A 21387-nucleotide genomic window follows, 5' to 3' on the forward strand; every position below is an offset into this window, starting at 1 on the left:
TCCCAACTACGGACGTTAAGCTAACCAGCCTGTAGTTACCCGCCTTTTGTCTACTTCCTTTTTTTAAACAGTGGCGTCACAGCTGTTTTCCAATCAGCTGGCACTTCACCAGAGTCCAGCGAATTTTGATAAATTACAGCCAGCGCATCTGCTATTACTTCTGCCATTTCTTTCAGTACCCTGGGATGCATTCCATCCGGGCCCGGGGACTTGTCTACCTTTAGTCCCATTAGCCTACCAAGCACTACCTCGTTAGTAATAGTAATCGTTTTAAGGACCTCACCCCCTACGGTCCCATGACCGTCAATTTTCGGTAAGCTATTTGTGTCCTCTACAGTGAAGACCGACGCAAAAAACTTGTTTAAGGCCTCGGCCATTTCCTCATTTCCCATTATTAAATCCTCCTTCTCGTCCTCTAAGGGTCCAACATTCACCTTAGCTACTCTTTTCCTTTTTATATATTTGTAAAAACTTTTACTATCAGTTTTTATATTTTGTGCTAGTTTAGTTTCATAATCTATCTTTCCTTTCTTTATCGCTTTCTTAGTAGTTCTTTGTTGTTTTTTAAAGCTTTCCCAATCTTCTAATTCCCACTAGTTTAGGCCATTCTCTCCGCATCGGTTTTTAATGTAATACTCTCCTTTATTTCCTTAGTTATCCACGGCTGGTTATCCCTTTTCTTACATTCCTTCTTTATCACAGGAATATATTTTTGCTGAGTACTGAGAAAAATCTCCTTAAAAATCCGCCACTGTTGCTCAGCTGTCCTACCAACTAGTCTGTGCTCCCAGTCTACATTAGCCAATTCTGCCCTCATCCTATTGTACTCCCCTCTGTTCAAGCAGAGGACACTGGGTGGGAGCCTACTTTCTCACCCTCCATTTGTATTAGAAATTCAACCATATTGTGATCACTCATTCCAAGAGGATCCCTCACAAGTAGATCATTAATTTTACCTGTCCCATTACACAGGACCAGATCCAAGATAACTCGCTCCCTCGTAGGTTCTGTAACATACTGTTCGAGGAAACTATCCTGACAGCATTCTAAGAACTCTTCCTCAAGTCCACCGTGTCCGACTTGAGTCAACCAATCAATATGCAGGTTAAAATCCCCCATGATTATTGCTGTTCCGTTTTTGCACGCATCCATTATTTGCTTGTTTATAGCCCGACCCACCTCAAAGTTATTATTTGGGGGCCTATAGACCACGCCCACCAGTGACTTTCTCCCCTTACTATTCCTTATCTCCACCCACAACGATTCCACATTCTGCTCCTTAGAGCCTATATCGTCTCTCACTACCACCCTGATATATCTAATTAACAGAGCTACCCCACCTCTTTTTCCTTCCTGTCTATCCTTGCGAGATGTCTGATACCCCTGGATATTCAGTTCCCAGTCCTGGTCACCCTGCAACCACGTTTCTGTAATGGCCACTAGATCATACCCATTTGTACTGATTTGTGCCATCAATTCATTCACTTTGTTTCGAATGCTACGTGCATTCAGGTAAAGTGTCTTTATGCTAGCCTTTATATGGACCCGATTTGTTAGTGCATTCTTTTGATTGCACGCTCTGTCCCTACCTGTCGCAAACTGGTTATCCTTCCCCAGACCATCTCCTTGCACTGTGTTGACCACCTCCCTTCTTGTGTTTGTCACTTTCTTTACTCTGCCTGAGCCCTTGACTCCTTTAACTAAATGAATGTCCCCTTTACCTTTTAAAGCCCTATTTACAGCCCTGGTTATACGATTCGTCAGGACTCTGGTCCCAGCACGATTCAGATGAAGACCATCCCATCTGAACAGGTCCCATCTTCCCCAATACTGGTGCCAATGTCCCATGAATTCAAACCCATGCCTCCCACACCAATCTTTGAGCCACACATTTACCTCCTTAATCTTATTGATATGCAAGTCTGTTGGTAAATGTAATTTGGATTTCATGCGAGAGTTTTGCTTTTTGTCACTCATACCTCTTGGCAGTTGTTAGCCAAATCTAGTCATTCACAGTTGTTCATGACCTTTTTTCTGTCGTCTCTTTTCTGTCATTTGTGTTGTCTGTACTGATTTTTGTAGTTGAACTTGTATAAACTTGATAAGTTGAAGATTATAAGTGTGCTGTTATATATGCTTATCTTAAATACAGCTTAATGTTATCATAATTGATAGAGGATTTAAACTAATTTTGCAGGGGATGGGAACCAGGATATTGTATTAGAAAGGAGAAACAAGGTGCACAAAGGATTGGCGGAATCTGATAGAGGTAGAGTAAGAACTAGTAATGTATTGTGTGGGGTCAGACTAAGGAGGAATACAGTAAGATCTAATTTAAGTTTACAGTGCATGCATGTAAATACCTGAAGTGTGATACTAAGGTTCATGAGTTGCAGGGGTAAATACACATGGAGATATGATGTTGTGGCATTAACTGAGATCTGGCAGGATTGGCTACTCAATATTCCTGGATACAAGGTGTTCAGGAAAAATGGGGAATGAAAGAAAAGAGGTACTGTTGAAAGAGGGGATTAATACAATGCTGGAGAGAAAAGGTATCCTAGACGGGTCAAGGACAGAATCTGTTTGGTTAGAGTTAAAGCAATAGAATCATAGAAACCCTACAGTGCAGAAGGAGGCCATTCGGCCCATCGAGTCTGCACCGACCACAATCCCACCCAGGCCCTACCCCCACACATTTACCCGCTAATCCCTCTAACCTACGCATCTCAGGACTCTAAGGGACAATTTTTAACCTGGCCAATCAACCTAACCCGCACATCTTTGGCCTGTGGGAGAAAACCGGAGCACCCGGAGGAAACCCACGCAGACACGAGGAGAATGTGCAAACTCCACACAGACAGTGACCCGAGCCGGGAAGAGTTGCCATTACACCACTGAGTGTATTCTAGGGTCACCAGCCAGTGGGAAATAGATGAAGGAACAAATTAGCAAGGTAATTAGAGATACAAGAACCATGGAGTATTGATAATTTGATAATATTAATAATGAATTACCCTAATATAGAATGGGGTAGCAATAGTGTAAATGACAGAGGAAGATGAGTTTCTAAAGTGTGTTTAGAAGAATTTTCTTAACCAGTATGTTTTTGGCCTAAGGAGAAAGGATGCATTGCTGGATCAGGTTCTGGAGATGAGGTTGGTCAAGCGTTGGTATGGGAACATTTAGGGAACAGGCGTCATATAAGGTTTAGATTAGCTATGGAAGAGGACAAGCAGCAATCTGTAGTAAAAATACTTAATTAGGGGAGGGCCAGTTTCATTGGCCTGAGAACAGATCTGTTCATTATAAATTGGAATGAAAGATTGGCAGCTAAATCTAAAACAAACTAATGGGCTGTCGTTTAAAGAGGATATGGGTTGGGTACAGTTAAAATGCATTTCTACAAAAGGTAGGACAAACAAAACCAGAGACCTTTGATGACAAAAGAGAGAGTAAGATGAAACAAAAGAGTATGTCAGGTAGCAGGTTGATGATGCAAACTAAATTGAGGTTGATTACAGACAATTCAGAGGGGTATGAAAAGAAAATAGAGGCAAAAAGAGAGTGAGAGATGAGAATGGTAATCAACTTGAAAGCAAATCCAAAAATCTTCTATAAGCATATTAACAGGAAAAATGTTGTAAGAGTAGAGGTTAGGACCAATTAAGGACTAAAAAGGGGATCTATGCATTGAGGCAATGTCCATGACTGAGATATAAAATGAGAACTTCCATCTACTGTACCAAGAAAGAAAATGCTGCCAAAGTCATAATGATACTAGAGGGGCTAAAATTTGATAGAGAAGAAATGTTAGAAACTCTGCCAATACTTTGTTAGGTCAAAGGATAGTGTGATGCGATGCATCTGAGGAAGCTGAGGGAAGCAAGGATGGAAATTGCAACGGTGCTGAAATCTACCAATACTCTTGGATGTGGATAGTGCCAGAGGACTGGAGAATGACGAATATTACAGTCCTGTTTCAAAAAGGATGTAGTGATCAACCCATCAACTACAGGCCAGAAATCTCAGTGGTGGGAAAGCCATTTGAATTTTGCCCAGTTTATAATTTCTGAGAATTATAGAAATATTAAGGAAAGCCAGCACATATTTGTTAAAGGGAAATACTGTTTAACTACCTTCATTGAGCTTTTGATAAGGTAACAGATGATTGATGAGGGTAATGCAATTGATGTGATCCAAATGGATTTCCAAAAAATGTATTGATAAAGTGCCACATAATCAACTTACCAACAAAGTTGAAGAGCATGGAATAAAAGTGGTAGTGACAGCATTGGTGTGAAACTGAGTGACAGGAAACCGAGCAATAGTAGACGGTTGTTTTTCAGACTGCAGGAAAGTATAAAATTAGGTTTCCCAGGTATTGGTACTCTGACCACTACTTTTCATGATATATATTAATGACAAACTTTGGTGAGCAGGGCACAATTTAAAAGTTTGCAAATGATAAAAGTTGGAAGTATTTTGAACTGCGAGTAGGGTGATGATGATCGTCAATGTTGGGGGCTGTTACAATGGTTTTCTTATTGTATTTAAAACCAGCATTCCCCTTAAGTAGCCAGGCAAAGTAACGGAGTGGTTTTGAGATGAACTTTACTATAGCTAGCTACAGGACCCCCTGTATGTCCAGTCAGAGCATTCAGAGCGAAAAAATCAGAAAGGCAATTAAAGTCCAGCTTTGATTACAAGTAATTAGCATATACCAATAAAAAGAACAGGAATTGTCTCCATCCAATTATAAAATGTTACATCATATCAAAGTACAGTTTTTAAAACCAATTACAATCACTGTATACTTAATTGTAATATCCAATTGACATAAGGTTTTTACTTGCCTCAATTGAGTATTGTTTTCTCCTATCTTTAGGCATTCCAACTGTTTCTGATTATTAGAACATGGATCACTCCCTTGTCCAATGCAGATATCTGATGTAATGAGCTATGCCCAGACTAATGACTTTGGTGTCTGTCTGTGAAGGCTCTTCTAAAAAGACCTTTGTTTTTCATAGTAGCTTGTGTGATTTTTAAACTTATGTGACTATTTCAGTCAAGATGACAAACAGATTGGACAGAGATGCGGCAGATTAAAGTTAATGCAGAGAAGTGTGAAGTGGTACAATTTGATGGGAAGAACAAGGAGAAGCAATATAAAACCATGGTACATTTCTAAAGCGGATGCAGGAGCAAACAGACCCGGTGTTTAATAGGCACATGGTGGGCCAGGTTGAGAAAGCGATTAAAAAGCACTGGATTCAGGGCTTTAGAAATAGAGACACAGAACACTTCAGGAGGACATGGGCTGGTGGAGTGGGCAGATAGGTGGCAGATTAACTTTACTGCAGAGAAGTGTGAAGTGATGCATTTTGGTATATGGGGGTATATGTGGGCAAATCTTTGAAAGTGATAGGGCAGGTTAAAGGCATATGGAATCCTGGTCTTATAGAGAGACAGAGTGGAAAAACAAGGAAGTTGTAATGAACCTTTATAAAGCACGAGCTTGTCTTTAGCCAGAGTGTTGTGTCCAATTCTGGGCACCATGCTTTTGGAAGAATGTGAAGGGCTTTACAGAGAAAATATGAACATAGAACATTACAGCGCAGTGCAGGCCCTTCGGCCCTCGATGTTGCGCCGACCAGTGGAACCAATCTAAAGCCCTTCTAATCTACACTATTCCAATATCATCCATATGTTTATCCAATAACCATTTGAATGCTCTTAATGTTGACGAGTCCACTACTGCTGCAGGCAGGGCATTCCACGCCCTTACTACTCTCTGAGTAAAGAACCTACCTCGAACATCTGTCCTATATCTCTCACCCCTCAATTTAAAGCTATGTCACCTCATGCTAGCCAACACCATCCGAGGAAAAAGGCTCTCACTATCCACCCTATCTAATCCTCTGATCATCTTGTATGCCTCTATTAAGTCACTTCTTAACCTTCTTCTCTCTAACGAAAACAACCTCAAGCCCCTCAGCCTTTCCTCATACGATTTTCCCACCATACCAGGCAACATTCTGGTAAATCTCCTCTGCACCCTTTCCAACACTTCCACATCTTTCCTATAATACGGCGACCAGAACTGTATGCAATACTCCAAATGCGGCCGCACCAGAGTTTTGTGCAGTTGCAGCATGACCTCCTGGCTCCGAAACTCAATCCCTCTACCAATAAAAGCTAACACACCGTACGCCTTCTTAACAACCCTATCAACCTGGGTGCCAACTTTCAGGGATCTATGCACATGGACACCCAGATCCCTCTGTTCATCCACACTACCAAGTATCTTACCTTTAGCCCAGTACTCTGTATTCCTGTTACTCCTTTCAAAGTGAATCACCTCACACTTTTCCGCATTAAACTCCATTTGCCACCTCTCAGCCCAGCTCTGCAGCTTATCTATGTCCCTCTGTAACCTGCCACTTCCCTCCGCACTGTCTACAACTCCACCGACTTTAGTGTCATCCGCAAATTTACTAATGCATCCTTCCACGCCCTCATCCAGGTCATTTATAAAAATGACAAACAGCAGTGGCCCCAAAACAGATCCTTGCGGTACACCACTAGTAACTGAACTCCAGGATGAATATTTCCCATCAACCACCACCCTTTGTTTTCTTACAGCTAGCCAATTCCTGATCCAAACCACTAAATCACCCTCAATCCCATGTATCCGTACTTTCTGCAAAAGCTTACCATGGGGAACCTTATCAAACGCTTTGCTGAAATCCATATACACCACGTCAACCGCTTTACCCTCATCCACCTCCTTGGTCACCTTCTCAAAGAACTCAATAAGGTTTGTGAGGCACGACCTACCCGTCACAAAACTGTGCTGACTATCCCTAATCAAATTATTCCTTTCTAGGTGATTATAAATCCTATCTCTTATAATCCTTTCCAATACTTTGCCCACAACAGAAGTAAGGCTCACCGGTCTATAATTACCAGGGTTGTCCCTACTCCCCTTCTTGAACAAGGGGACAACATTTGCTATCCTCCAGTCTTCTGGCACTGTTCCTGTAGACAATGACGACACAAAGATCAAAGCCGAAGGCTCTGCAATCTCCTCTCTAGCCTCCCAGAGAATCCTAAGATAAATCCCATCCGGCCCAGGGGACTTATCTATTTTTACCCTTTCCAGAATTGCTAACACCTCCTCCTTATGAACATCAATCACATCCAGTCCAACAGCCTGCATCTCAGTACTCCCCTCAACAACACTGTCCCTCTCCAGTGTGAATACCGATGAAAAATATTCATTCAGTGCCTCTCCTATCTCTTCAGACTCCACGCACAACTTCCCACTCCTGTCCTTGACTGGCCTGAATCTTACCCTAGTCATTCTTTTACTCCTGACATACCTATAGAAAGCTTTAGGGTTTTCCTTGATCCTACCTGCCAAAGACTTCTCATGTCCCCTCCTGGCTCTTAACTCTTTCTTTAGGTCCTTCCTGGCTAACTTGTAACTCTCAAGCACCCAAACTGAGCCTTCACCTCTCATCTTTACATAAGTCTCCTTCTTCCTCTTCACAAGAGATTCAACCTCCTTAGTAAACCACGGTTCCCTCACTCGTCTGCTTCCTCCCTGCCTGACAGGTACATATTTATCAAGGACGCGTAGTAGCTGTTCCTTGAACAAGTTCCACATTACAATTGTGCCCATCCCCTGCAGTTTCCTTCCCCAACCTATGCCAGCTAAATCTCGCCTAATTGCATCATAATTTCCTTTCCCCCGGCTGTAACTCTTGCCCTTTGGTATGTACCTATCCTTTTCCATTGCTAAAGTAAACGTAATGGAATTGTGGTCACTGTCACCAAAGTGCTCACCTACCTCCAAATCTAACACCTGGCCTGGTTCATTACCCAGTACCAAATCCAATGTGGCCTCTCCTCTTGTTGGTCTATCTACATACTGTGTCAGGAAGCCTTCCTGCACACACTGGACAAAAACCGACCCCTCTAAAGTACTCGAACTATTGCTTTTCCAGTCAATATTTGTAAAGTTAAAGTCCCCCAGTACAACTACCCTGTTACTTTCGCTCCTATCCAGAATCATCTTTGCAATCTTTTCCTCTACATCTCTGGAACTTTTCGGAGGTCTATAAAAAACTCCCAACAGGATGACCTCTCCTTTCCTGTTTCTAACCTCAGCCCAAACTACCTCAGGAGATGAGTCCTCATCAAATGTCCTTTCTGCCACCGTAACACTGTCCTTGACTAACAATGCCACACCTCCCCCTCTTTTACCACCTTCCCTGATCTTACTGAAACATCTAAACCCTGGAACCTGCAACAACCATTCCTGTCCCTGCTCTATCCATGTCTCCGAGATGGCCACAACATCGAAATCCCAGGTACCAACCCATGCTGCAAGCTCACCCACCTTATTCCGGATGCTCCTGGCGTTGAAGTATACACACTTCAAACCGCCTTCCTGCCTGCCAGTACACTCCTGCGACTCTGAAACCTCATCTATGACCTCACTACTCTCAACCTCCTGTACACCCGAGCTACAATTCAGGTACCCACCCCCCTGCTGAATTAGTTTAAACCCTCCCGAAGAGCATTAGCAAATTTCCCCCCCAAGATATTTGTACCCCTCTGGTTCAAGTGCAGACCATCATGTTTGTAGAGGTCCCACCTACCCCAGAAAGAGCCCCAATTGTCCAGGTATCTGAATCCCTCCCTCCTGCACCATCCCTGTAACCACGTGTTCAACTGCTCTCTCTCCCTATTCCTCTCCTCACTATCACTTGGCACGGGTAACAACCCAGAGATAACAACTCTGTTTATTCTAGCCTTAAGCTTCCACCCTAACTCTCTGAATTTCTGCCTTACATCCCCATCCCTTTTCCTACCTATGTCTTGAGTGCCTATGTGAACCACAACTTGGGGCTGGTCCCCCTCCCCCTTAAGGATATCGAAAACACGATCCAAGACATCACGGACTCTGGCTCCTGGGAGGCAACACACCAACCGCGAGTCTCTCTCGTTCCCGCAGAATCTCCTATCCGTCCCTTTAACTATGGAGTCCCCAATGACTAATCCTCTACTCCTCTCCCCCCTTCCCTTCTGAGCCACAAGGACAGACTCTGAGCCAGTGACCTGTACACCATGGCTTACCCCTGCTAAGTCATCCCCCCCCAACAGCATCCAAAAGTGTACTATCCCCAATTTCTACGACATTTTTTGTTTCTCCCCCTACTTGGATGGCTCCCTGTACCTTGGTGCTGTGGTCAGTTTGCTCATCCTTCCTTTCCCTCCCCTTCTGAGCTGCCGGGCCGGACTCTGCGCCGGAGGCACGGCCACTGTTGCTTCCCCCAGGTAAGCTACTCCCCCCAACAGTACTTAAACAGGAGTACTTATTTTTAAGGGGCACAGCCACTGGGGTACTCTCTAGTACCTGACCTTTCCCCTTCCCCTTCCTAACCGTGACCCAATATTGTCTAGTCTCTCGTGGCCCCGGTGTGACCACCTGCCTGTAACTCCTATCTATCACCTCCTCATTCTCCCTAACCAGACGAAGGTCATTGAGCTGCAGTTCCAGTTCCCCAACGCGGTCCCTTAAGAGCTGCAGCTCGACGCACCTGGCACAGATATGGACGTCCGGGAGGCTAGCTGACTCCAGGACCTCCCACATCAGACACTGAGAACAACAAACTGGCCTCACAATTATAATTCCCCCTTTCTTCCAATGACACAGGAAAAACTGTCTAAACCTACCCCACCTCTGTCTGTTTACGCCAAAGCCCGTCAGCTCTCACTCCACTGCCCGCTCAAAAGTGCGGCCTACTTTTAAACCCCCCAAAAACCTTCCCAGGCTTCTCCTGGGCCTACTTCCTGTTTTGGAAAAAAAACCTCCGATTTTTAACACAAATTTAACTGAAAAATAAATAAATAAAGCACATGCAGGAACACACTCCCTTACTCTCAGCCTGCTCCTGCTCTATGTATGAGAATGGTTCCAAGGATGAGACACTTCAGATAAGGTGGATAGAATGAAGAAGCTGGGGTGTTCTCAGAAAAAAGAAAGTTGAGAGGAGATTTTAACGAGCTGCTCAAAATCATGAGGGGTCTGGACAGAGTAGAAAGGGAGAAACTGTTTTCATTGTTTTAGGGTCCTGGACCCCTACCGCAAGTTATATTATGAAGCCAGACTAGACCCCAATAATTTTTTTTTCTTTGGCATAAATGTGCATGTGGATTGGATGCTTTGTTCCAGGAGTAATTTTACTGACAAATTAGGCTCTTTTAACAAACCAAGCTTTATTCATAAACACGGTTTAGATATAACTCTAGTTAAACAATAGTTGAACAATAGTTTAAAAATGAAAGGAAATTAATTTTTAGCTAATTGCTACTTCAGTTCCCAATAAGCAACATTCCTCTTAGACTCGAATGGAACTTTAAATAGTTAGCTCAGATGCTGGGAAAGCAGGATAAATACTCATTTTAGCCATGTGGTGCGTATTTAGGAGACCTGGGGTTTTATATGCACGTATGGCGGGCTGGTTGAGAAAGTGATTAAAAAGCACTGGATTCAGGACTTTAGAAATAGAGACATAGAACACCCCAAGAGGACATGGGCTGGTGCAGTGGGCAGAAAGGTGGCAGATTAAATTTACTGCAGAGAAGTGTGAAGTGATGCATTTTGGTAAGAAGCATCTCTTGATATAAATAGGGTTAGCGCCCTTTGAAACTTTGAGAGGATTTGATTTTCAGAGCAGCTTGCAGATTTCTGTCGTTAAACAACCCCAGCCAGACACTGAAAACTGTTTCTCTGCTACAAACCTAGCTCCTCCCATTAACCACATTATCTCATGACCCCGTATACCTTTCATTGCTTTAATCAAAAAAATCCCAGGGGACCTTTAATCTATAAACAACATTATCTCTCTCCTAAATGTGCACCACATGGCTAAAATGAGTATTTATCCTGCTTTCCCAGCATCTGAACTGTATTCCTTCCAGACACACCAACTGCCTGTAGAAAAAAAACTAACAGTCCCCTTAAACATATGGTATATCAATGGCACAGTATCATCACAATTGGAGGAAAGGCCAAGAACCAGAAGACAGATTTAAAGTGATTGGTAAAAGAACCAAAGGCAACATGAGAAGAAGCATTTGTACGCAACAAGTGGTTAGGATCTGGAATGTCCTGCTTGAGAGAGTGGTTTGAGACCTCTTGAATAGTCGCTTCAAAAAGGAATTGGATAAGCACCTGAAGAGAGAAAATCTGGAGTGCTACGTGAAGGTGGCAAGGGACTGTGACCAGCTAAATTGCTTTTACAGAAAGTCACGATGGACCAGCTGGCCTCATCTGTGCTTTTGTTCCATAATTATTCATCCAGATAATTGGGTTTAACTAAAGTTGAGAGAGATGGATGAAATTGGGATACTTCAATGAAGGAATATTTAAGTTGATGTGGCAAGAGTGGTCATATTGCAGGAGATACTAGAGAACAGCGATTAGAATTGTACGCTCCACGAGTTGGTACCTTTTGGGATGGCAGGGTGGGGAGTTAGTTTATTTAATAATACATCAAACTGCTGCTCATTTAAATAGCCAATATATTGTGGAAGGCTAGGGAGGAAATTGCGGGTCCCCTAGCAGAGATATTTGAATCATCAATAATCATGGATGAGGTGCCTGAAGATTGGAGGGTGGCAAATGTTGTGCCTTTGTTTAAAAAGGACTGCAGGAAAAAGCGTGGGAACTACAGGCCAGTGAGCCTTACATCTGTAGTAGGTAGTTGCTGGAAGGTATTTTGAGAGACAGGATCTACAGGCATTTAGAGACACAAGGACTGATTAGGGACAGTCGGCATGGCTTTGTGAGTGGAAAATCATGTCTCTCAAATTGAGTTTTTTGAAGGGGTAACTAAGAAGCTAGATGAGGGCAGTGCAGTTTATGCTGTCTACATGGACTTTAGCAAGGCCTTTGGCAAGGTACTGCATGGTAGGTTGTTGCATAAGGTTAAATCTCACAGGATCCAGGGTGAGGTATCTAAATGGATACAAAATTGGCTTCTTGACAGAAGCCAGAGGGTGGTTGTAGAAGGTTGTTTTTCAAACTGGAGGCCTGTGACCAGCGGTGTGTCTCAGGGATCAGTGCTGGGTCCACTGTTATTTGTCATTTATATTAATTATTTACTCATTAAATCAGTGGGCGGCACGGTTGCACAGTGGTTAGCACTGCTGCTTCACAGCTCCAGGGACCTGGGTTCGATTCCTGGCTTGGGTCACTGTCTGTGTGAAGTTTGCACATTCTCCTCGTGTCTGCGTGGGTTTCCTCTGGGTGCTCCGGTTTCCTCCCACAGTCCAAAGATGTGCGGGTTAGGTTGATTGGCCATGTTAAAAATTGCCCCTTAGTGTCCTGAGATGCGTAGGTTAGAGGGATTAGTGGGTAAATGTGTAGGGATGTGGGGTAGGGCCTGGGTGGGATTGTGGTTGGTGCAGACTTGATGGGCCAGAGAGCCTTTTTCTGCGCTGTAGGGCTTCTATGATTCTATGATTTGGATGAGAATATAGGAGGCATGGTTAGTAAGTTTGCAGATGACACCAAGATTGGTGGCATAGTGGGTAGCGAAGAAAGTTATTTCCGATTGCAATGGGTTCTTGATCAATTGGGCCAGTGGGCTGATGAATGGCAGATGGAGTTTAATTTAGATAAATGCGAGGTGATACCTTTTGGTAAATTGAACCAGGGCAGGACTTACTCAGTTAATGGTAGGGCGTTGGGGAAAGTTACAGAACAAAGAGATCTAGGGGTACATGTTCATAGCTCCTTGAAAGTGGAGCCGCAGGTGTTCAGAGTGGTGAAGAAGGCGTTCAGTATGCTTGGTTTCATCGGTCAGAACATTGAATACAGGAGTTGGGACATCTTGTTGAAGTTGTACAACACATTGGTATGGCCACACTTGGAGTACGGTGTACAGTTCTGGTCACCCTATTATAGAAAGGATATTATTAAACTAGAAAGAGTGCAGAAAAGATTTACTAGGATGCTACGGGACTTGATGGTTTGAGTTATAAGGAGAGGCTCGATAGACTGGGACTTTGTTCTCTGGAGCATAGGAGGCTGAGGGGTGATCTTATAGAGGTCTATAAAATAATGAGGGGCATAGATCAACTAGATAGTCAATATCATTTCCCAAAGGTAGGGCAGTCTAAAACTAGAGGCCATAGGTTTAAGGGGAGAGATACAAAAGTGTCCAAAGGAGCAATTTTTTCACACAGGGTGGTGAGTGTCTGGAACAAGCTGTCAGAGGTAGTAGTAGAGGCGGGTACAATTTTGTCTTTTAAAAAGTGCTTAGACAGTTACATGGGTAAGATGGGTATAGAGGGATATGGGCCAAATGCGGGCAATTGGAATTAGCAAAGGGTAGCATGGACAAGTTGGGCTGAAGGGCCTATTTCCATGCTGTAAACCTCTTTGACTCTATGACATGAGAAGAGGAGGAAAGCGAAACACTCTTTTATATTATCTCATAAACTTATCTTAAATTATTGAATGCACAGACTTGGCCACCCAGTAAATTTGGTTTCTTTAACTACTTTTAAACTGATCGCTTAGAAAACCCCTTGAGTGTATCTGGAGATTTTATAAACCCTGGCAATAGAATCAAATAAAATACAAGAGCTTTTTTGAAAATGAAACAGTAGAGTGAAGAGAAATCACGCTTTATAATTGTGTGTTGGCATTTAGTGTGCAATTGATTTGTCCTTTTTCTGCAAAAAAAACAGATGTTTGGCGTTGGAGTTTCCAGTACCCAAGTGGTAATGGATGATCAGCAATACTCAGATGGCAAACTTGTATTTTTTCCACGCATCCAAAATATTCAGGTTGGTGTATAATGTACTATTTGAAGACTGTCAATAGCTTGAATTATTTTGTGCAAGCTAAATCAAAAGCTTGAAGATAAACCTTTGGCTGTACATTTTTTAACTGTTTTACTAATTACTAAAATTCTTACTTTGATACATTGAAATTGCTACTATACATTCCAGTGAATAAGATTCACCCCACTTTGGTGATTGGGTGGATGGATTCCTAATTTGGGTAGGCTGACCCCTTTTCATTTTGATCTGATCCCTGTTGGAACAAAAAGAGCACAGGAAACGAGCCCAGCAACAGCATTAGCTGGGGCAGGAAAATGGGCAATTGTACAGCTGTTAATGCTGCTTGCTGGTAGAGGTGGGGAAGAGATTTAGTCCAAGTTTTAAAGACAAAAGAATCATTTGCATTCTGCTCAAAAAGTGATCTTAAATTTTTAATAACCATCTCTAGAGAATGTGGGTGAACATCTCCCATTTAATGGATACGCTCTTAGAGGGCTTGCTACAGGTTGACTTTTCTTATACTCCAGGTAGGCAAAATGCAGTAGATATTGATAGTTTTTGGTAGGGGATCAGTAGGTGTTAGTCTAAGTAGTCTATAGATAGAGCATACCAGTATGCTCAATAGTAATTCCTTGAGGCACATGCTGCAGACACATGTTCAAATGATCAGAAACTTCTCAGAGGGGTGGACTGGAAGTTACCTCTGAGCTTACAGCTAGTGTCTACCAACCATCTAACCAGTTTTGCTGTATATGTGGTCGTGGATCCACTGAGCATCAATAAATGGAGCCCTGATGCCCCATTGAGTGCCATCTATCATACCAGATGCTCTTGGGAACTCTGCCAAGTGGTTAGAAATTCTATGCCATGCTCAGTCTTGCCTGCTTTCCACAGGGAATGTCATGGAGGTGTTGCATTTTGCAAAGGCAGTAGTTTTTGTATCTACTCTGTCCTCATGACTCTGAACTTCCATCAAAACTCCTCTCAACCTTTTCTAAGGTTTAAAAAAAACCACAGCTTCTTCAATCTATTCATGTAATTGATAGCTCTTATCCCTGAAACCATTCTCGTGAATCTTCTCGGCTTTGCTTTCTAATGTCTTCACAGCCTAAAGTGTGGTGCCCAGCATTGAACACAATACTCCAACTTAACTGAAGCAGAATGTTATGAGTTCACCGTAACCTCCTGACTTTATGCTGTATGCCTCTATTTGTAAAGCCCAGGATCCTGTGTCTTTGTAACCATTTTCCCGACCTGCCTGCCATATATACACACATCCTTGTTGTTCTTTCCCCTTTAGACGTGTACCCTTGTTTTATATTGTCTCCTTGTGTTTCTGATCAAATGGATTGACTTTACCATGGGTGTCTCTAACAATAGTGTGGGTGTACCTACACCACTGCAGCGGTTCCAGAGGCAGCTCACCACTACCTTCCCCAGGGCAACTAGGGATGAACAAGAAATGCTAGCCTAGCAAGTGACAACCACATCGCATGAAAGAATAAACAAAACTTAACACACTCTGCATTAACTTCCATTTGTCACGTGCCTGCCCATTCTATCAGTCTGTTTATGTCCCCTTAATGTCTCCTCTTTGTTAATCCTCCTCTGAGTTCACAAAATTACCAAGATTTGCCATCTAAAATTTTAGAATGGTGTCTTGTACACCCAAGTTTTTAATACGTATCAAGAAAAACAGTGGTCCTAGTACTGACTACCATGGAACCCTAGTGTATGCCTCCCTCTAGTAAAAAAAAACCATAACACACATTTGTTTCCTGTCACTGAGTCAACTTTGCATTCTTGCTGTCACTTCTCCTTAGATTCCCTGGGCTTCAACTTCACTGGCAAGCCTATTATGTGCCACTTTATCAGACAGCTCTTCAAAGTAAATATACAGCATGCCAATCACATTATTCTCATTAACCATATGTGTGCCCCCCTCCCCCCTGCCAGTGACATAACGAGGATCTTGAGCTTAAAAGTCGGGATCTCTATTTACCCCTATTTGCATCTGCATATCAGGTGTTTACGCCCAATCATGGCAGGATCACCATGATGTACGCCTGGCGAGCAGAACCCACTGGAGCACACAGATTAATTGCAGCCCCTGGAAGGAGAGGGTCATGTCCAGCCAGTACTCTGGCACACACGCGAGCGCACACACACACACACACCCCCCTCTCCAGGACCAACACATTCTTCCTTAAATACGGGACCCAAAATTGCTCTCAATATTCTAAATGTGGTCTAACCAGAGCCTTATGATTGATGATGGCCAGAGCTTCCACAACTTCCTTCCTTAATTCTCTCCACGTCCTCTACTGTCTGGGTGACTGTTCAATTTTAAAACAGCCAAGTTTTCCAATGCCTCCTTGTCATGACCGTGTAAAAGGTGTTTCCTCAGAGGGTCCATCAGCTTAAAATTTGTGTGTGTTTATGTAGCCCCCTTTTAATTTGAGTGGTTCAATTTTAAAATAAGCCATTAGTCAAACTTTATTCTTAAACAAGTTAAAGGTTGGTTTATTACAGATCACTGCTGAATTGCGAGCATAAAATCATCATGAGATCCTCCAACGGTCACGATACTTTTGTTTGCATATGTTATCAGACACTTGTTTTCCTCTTTCAAGCCTGAGCCTGAGCATTTGTGTAGATGTTAGTGGTCTAGATTGGTTGGTTGATGTGTCATGACTAAAGTAGAACCATCCAGCCAGTTCAGCAGCAGATATCTGGCAGATTGGTGTTTACCTGAAAGAAAATCACAAAATTGAATGCAGTAGTTTTGTCGAACCCATTTATTGTGGATTCATCATCATTAACTTTGCACCGAAGATTGCAAACTATCGAACAAAGTTTTCTCATTTGTCTGTCTGTTTGTTTAGGAAAAATCTTCAAATTGCACTCTATCAGAACTGAGTTTTGAACTTGCTCAACCTTTACAGAGCCACCGAGACTTCCAGGTAAGAAAGATCTGACAGTGCAGGGACATGTCATGTATGTTTTGTATACATTATGCCATGGGATTTTGGATCGGGCAGAAGTGAATAAAACAAAATTGATCCCATTGTTGAAATGGTGTAGTTAAGTACTTTAATATTGCAGTTTAGTTGAATGTTTTTATGTATAGTATTTTTTCTTGATCACTGAACTGGTTTAATTAAATCCTGGATGTATAAAGTGGGAGGTCATATAGCAGAGGGTTATATAAATTCCCGGGACTTTTTAAAAAATTCACTCTTCCCTCATCTATCAACCTGTGGAGAGTTACTTCAGTTAGTAACACTCTCAGGTCAGAAGATTTCTGGATTAGCACCTCAGCATGTAATGTTGGCTGACATTTCAGTGCATTGCTGTGGACACACAGGTGCTGTCTTTCAGATGAAGCACAGAATTCAGGAGGAAAGAAAAGATCCCATGGCACCTTTTCAGTTAAGAACAGGGAAAATACTTGAAATAAAACAAAGTGCTGGAAAAACTCAGCAGATTTGGCAGCACCTGTGGAGAGAGAAACAAAATTAACGCTTCGAGTCCAATATTACTCTTCATCGTAGTTTGATGTCTTATGGTTTAGGAGTTCCTTCTTCGTGAAAGCCAACTCCCCTTTCTTAGTTAGCAACTAGCCATCTGTCAGGCAGAATTGGCAGATGGACACAGACTGAGTGTGAATAGGTGAGAAAGGGCACATAAATTCTCACCGCTGAGGAGACGGGCATGAATTTTGATTGGAAACATAGAAAAGGTTTGAAATTAGGCAAATATAAAACTGGGAAAGGGGAGAATAGAGAATGTATCCTCACCTTGGTTTGCATTGTATGAACTTGGGGAAGTCAACAAATTTACTTGGAAGCATTATGGCTGCATTAGTATTGTTTTGCTATATTTGACAGTTCCCAGTTTGTATCAAGCACTGACCCTGATGTCCATTTCTGAGATTGGTGTTGTAAGTTGTGTGAATTCTGTTAAACCCCACATCGAAGCTTTCTTCAGTAAGGATGTAGAGTAATGGTTTAATGGGTATGCTAAAGAGATAGTGATGTTGTTGGTGATGTAAGTGAAATCAGTAGTCAGATGACGGAGACTCTGAGAGAGCAAGATGCAGAATAGTTGGCACCTTGACTACCATGTGCTTACCCTGAGGTCTTTTAAATAGTTCTTAATAAATTATTTGAAGTTAAACTATATCAAATATCTCAATGCTGCCAGAATGAAGCAAAGCCTCATCAATATTCAATAAGACAAGAAAGCATGGTATTAGTAAAACTTTACAAATGCTCAGCAATGACAGTGAAACAAAGGGTTTGCATTCGTAAATTGCTTCGAGTTATTACTAATCGGCTGAAGTTGCATGTTTTGAACATGATAATCTCATCTAATCGCTTGCATTTGTTTGACTTGGCAAATAATAAATCCTGTTATGGTTTGATGTTTGGAAACTATAAATTAATATTCACTGATTTAATCCTTTACTATTTGTTACAGAAATATTGCTTTTTGAGGAATAATCTTGTATTATCCATCCATGTCTCTCTCAACGCAGAAGAATGCTACCATAAATTTGATGAAATAAAGAGCTATTTATTAGAAAATATTTTTGTACTTTATATGCCAATTATCAAAGAAAGTACCTCAGGTAAGTTTGTACATCTTGCACCTTTTCCTTTTTCCCTCTGTCTCCATCCAAAAAGCTGCGGTATGTGTGTAATATATCTTTTCTGCAATAGTTGAAGATTTCCTTCCTTAATATAAATCTTGACACAGTACATTATGCCATGGTCATTCTAAATGAATAAAAGCTTGAAACTTCTTTTAGCCATTAGTGAGTCCAGGCCTTTGACATTTAAGTTTTGTGTATATGTTTTCAGTGCTTGTATAACAGTGACTGCACTTCAAAAACAATTCTATGAAGCAGTTGTAGACATTTCTCAAGCACAAGATGCTTCTGTAAATGCAAGCCTGTTAAAGTACTCACTATTGCAATTACTTTTTTTTGCAGGCGAACAAATAAATATTGTGTACTTCTTGCATTCAGGGAACAAATCTATGTATATTAAGGTATGACTTTCTAAAATACTTTTATAAAGATAACCTGGTTTTATTATTCAGGCTGTAGTTTGTTGATCCATATTGCATTGCAGAGATGCACTTTATTTCGTGTTCGATTTTGTAGGAAACAGAAGTCCAGTTGTATTGTTACAACTCCTTTTGCTACAAAGAAAATTACAGCACAGGAACAGGCCCTTCGGCCCTCCAAGCCTGCACCGACCATGCTGCCTGACTTAACTAAAACCCCCTACGCTTCCAGGGACCATATCCCTCTATTCCCATCCTATTCATGTATTTGTCAAGACGCCCCGTAAAAATCACTACCGTATCCGCTTCCACTACCTCCCCCGGCAACGAGTTCCAGGCACCCACCACCCTCTGTAAAAAATCCGCCTCGTGCATCTCCTTTAAACCTTGCCCCTCGCACCTTAAACTTGTGCCCCCCTTGTAATTGATTCTTCCATCCTGGGAAAAAGCTTCTGACTATCCATTCAATCCATACCCCTCGTAATCTTGTAGACTTCTATCAGATTGCCCCTCAACCTCCGTCGTTCCAGTGAGAACAAACCAAGTTTCTCCAACCTCTCCTCATAGCTAATGCCCTCCATACCAGGCAACATCCTGATCGATCTTTTCTCTCCAAAGCCTCCACATCTTTCTGGTAGTGTGGCGACCAGAATTAAACACTATATTCCAGGTGCGGCCTAACTAGGGTTCTATAAAGCTGCAACATGACTTGTCAATTTTTAAACTCTGCCCCGGCCAATGAAGGCAAGCATGCCGTATGCCGCCTTGACTACCTTCTCCACCTGCATTGCCACTTTCAGTGACCTGTGTACCTGTACACCCAGATCCCTTTGCCGATCAATACTCTTGAGGGTTCTGCCATTTACTGTATATTTCCTATCTGTATTAGACTTTCCAAAATACATTAACTCACATTTGTCTGGATTAAACTCCATCTGCCATCTCTCCGCCCAAGCCTCCAACTGATCTATATTCTGCTGTATCCTCTGGTGGTCCTCATCACTATCCGCAAATCCACCAACCTTTGTGTCATCCACAAACTTACTAATCAAACCAGTTACATTTTCCTCCAAATCATTTATATACATTACAAACAGCAAAGGTCCCAGCACTGATCCTTGAGGAATGCCACTTGTCACAGCCCTCCATTCAGAAACGCACCCTTCCACTGCTGGTCTCTGTCTTCTTTGACCGAGCCAGTTCTGTATCCACCTTGCCAGCTCACCTCTGATCCCATGCGACTTCACCTTCTGCACCAGTCTGTCATGAGGGACCTTGTCAAAGGCCTTACTGAAGTCCATGTAGACATCATCCACTGCCCTATCCTCATCAAACATCTTTGTCACTTCCTCGAAAAACTCGATCAAGTTCGTGAGACACGACCTCCCCTTCACAAAACCATGTTGCCTCTCACTAATACGTCCACTTATTTCCAAGTGGGAATAAATCCTGTCTCGAAGAATCCTCTCCAATAATTTCCCTGCCACTGATGTAAGGCTCACCGGCCTGTAATTACCTGGATTATTCTTGCTACCCTTCTTAAACAAAGGAACAACATTGGCTATTCTCCAATCCTCTGGGACCTCCCCTATTGTATGAGATATTTTTGCTGTCTGAATACCCTAACCACAGTGAATTTTTTCAAAGAATTTCAATTCTGCAATGATGTGTTATTGCACCTGTGTCCATGTAGAAATTTTGTTGGTTAGCTTCTAAATTTAGTTAATTCTGATGCATGGCACAGTGGTTAGCACCGGGGACCCGGGTTCAATTCTGACATCGAGTGACTGTGGAGTTTGCACGTTCTCCCCGTGTCTTCGTTGGTTTCCTCCAGGTGATCCAGTTTCCTCCCACAGTCCAAAGATGTTAGGGTTAGGTGGATTGGCCATGCTAAATTGCCGCTTAGTGTCAGGAGGGTTAGCAGGGTAATAACTGGGATAGGGCCTGGGTGAGATTGTTGTCAGTGCAGGTTCAATGGGCTGAATGGCCTCCTTCTGCACTGTAGTGATTCTATGAAACCATACACATTTGTTCACTTACTATACTGACAATACTGTCGAGTACAAACTTCTATATTGACACGTTTTTGAAAATCCTTTTCAGAATATTCATTTTCAGTCAAAAGGAGGCACAATTAATGTTGAATTTGAGCCAATGAAGCTGGAAACATCTGTGACCAATTTAACAAGGGCTGCTTCTATTATTTGCAAAGGTAGGTAATTTAATACTTGAGTGTTAACTGGAATGGTGACTAAATGTAAATCTTATTATTAGTCTGGCAAATCTTTGTATTGGTTGTGTTTATTGGGGTTGAGGATGATTGTGACTATTTTTAGCTTAATACCAAAAGATCCATCATATCGAAATGTAACTCTCACTCATAAATTCTCTGAAGTGCTATGTAATGCACAACATGTTTTATGTGTCGGTTCAAATCTTTTTGAT

The 21387-nt window shown here is 42.2% G+C and overlaps 1 protein-coding gene across 6 annotated transcripts in view; it reads left to right on the plus strand.

Annotated features, from left to right (window-relative positions):
• The window catches only part of tmem131l (transmembrane 131 like), a 167015-nt gene that overhangs the window by 80898 nt on the left and 64730 nt on the right, over positions 1–21387 (plus strand). For all 6 annotated transcript variants that reach the window (XM_078212869.1, XM_078212840.1, XM_078212861.1 and 3 more), the window contains exons 7-11: positions 13774–13872; positions 16755–16832; positions 18352–18502; positions 18866–18924; positions 21046–21154. In XM_078212869.1, coding sequence (XP_078068995.1) covers positions 13774–13872; positions 16755–16832; positions 18352–18502; positions 18866–18924; positions 21046–21154 — 496 coding nt within the window. The remainder of the gene's footprint in view (positions 1–13773; positions 13873–16754; positions 16833–18351; positions 18503–18865; positions 18925–21045; positions 21155–21387) is intronic.

Source organism: Mustelus asterias, chromosome 1 (assembly GCF_964213995.1).
Source record: "Mustelus asterias chromosome 1, sMusAst1.hap1.1, whole genome shotgun sequence".
Lineage (NCBI taxonomy): Eukaryota > Metazoa > Chordata > Chondrichthyes > Carcharhiniformes > Triakidae > Mustelus > Mustelus asterias.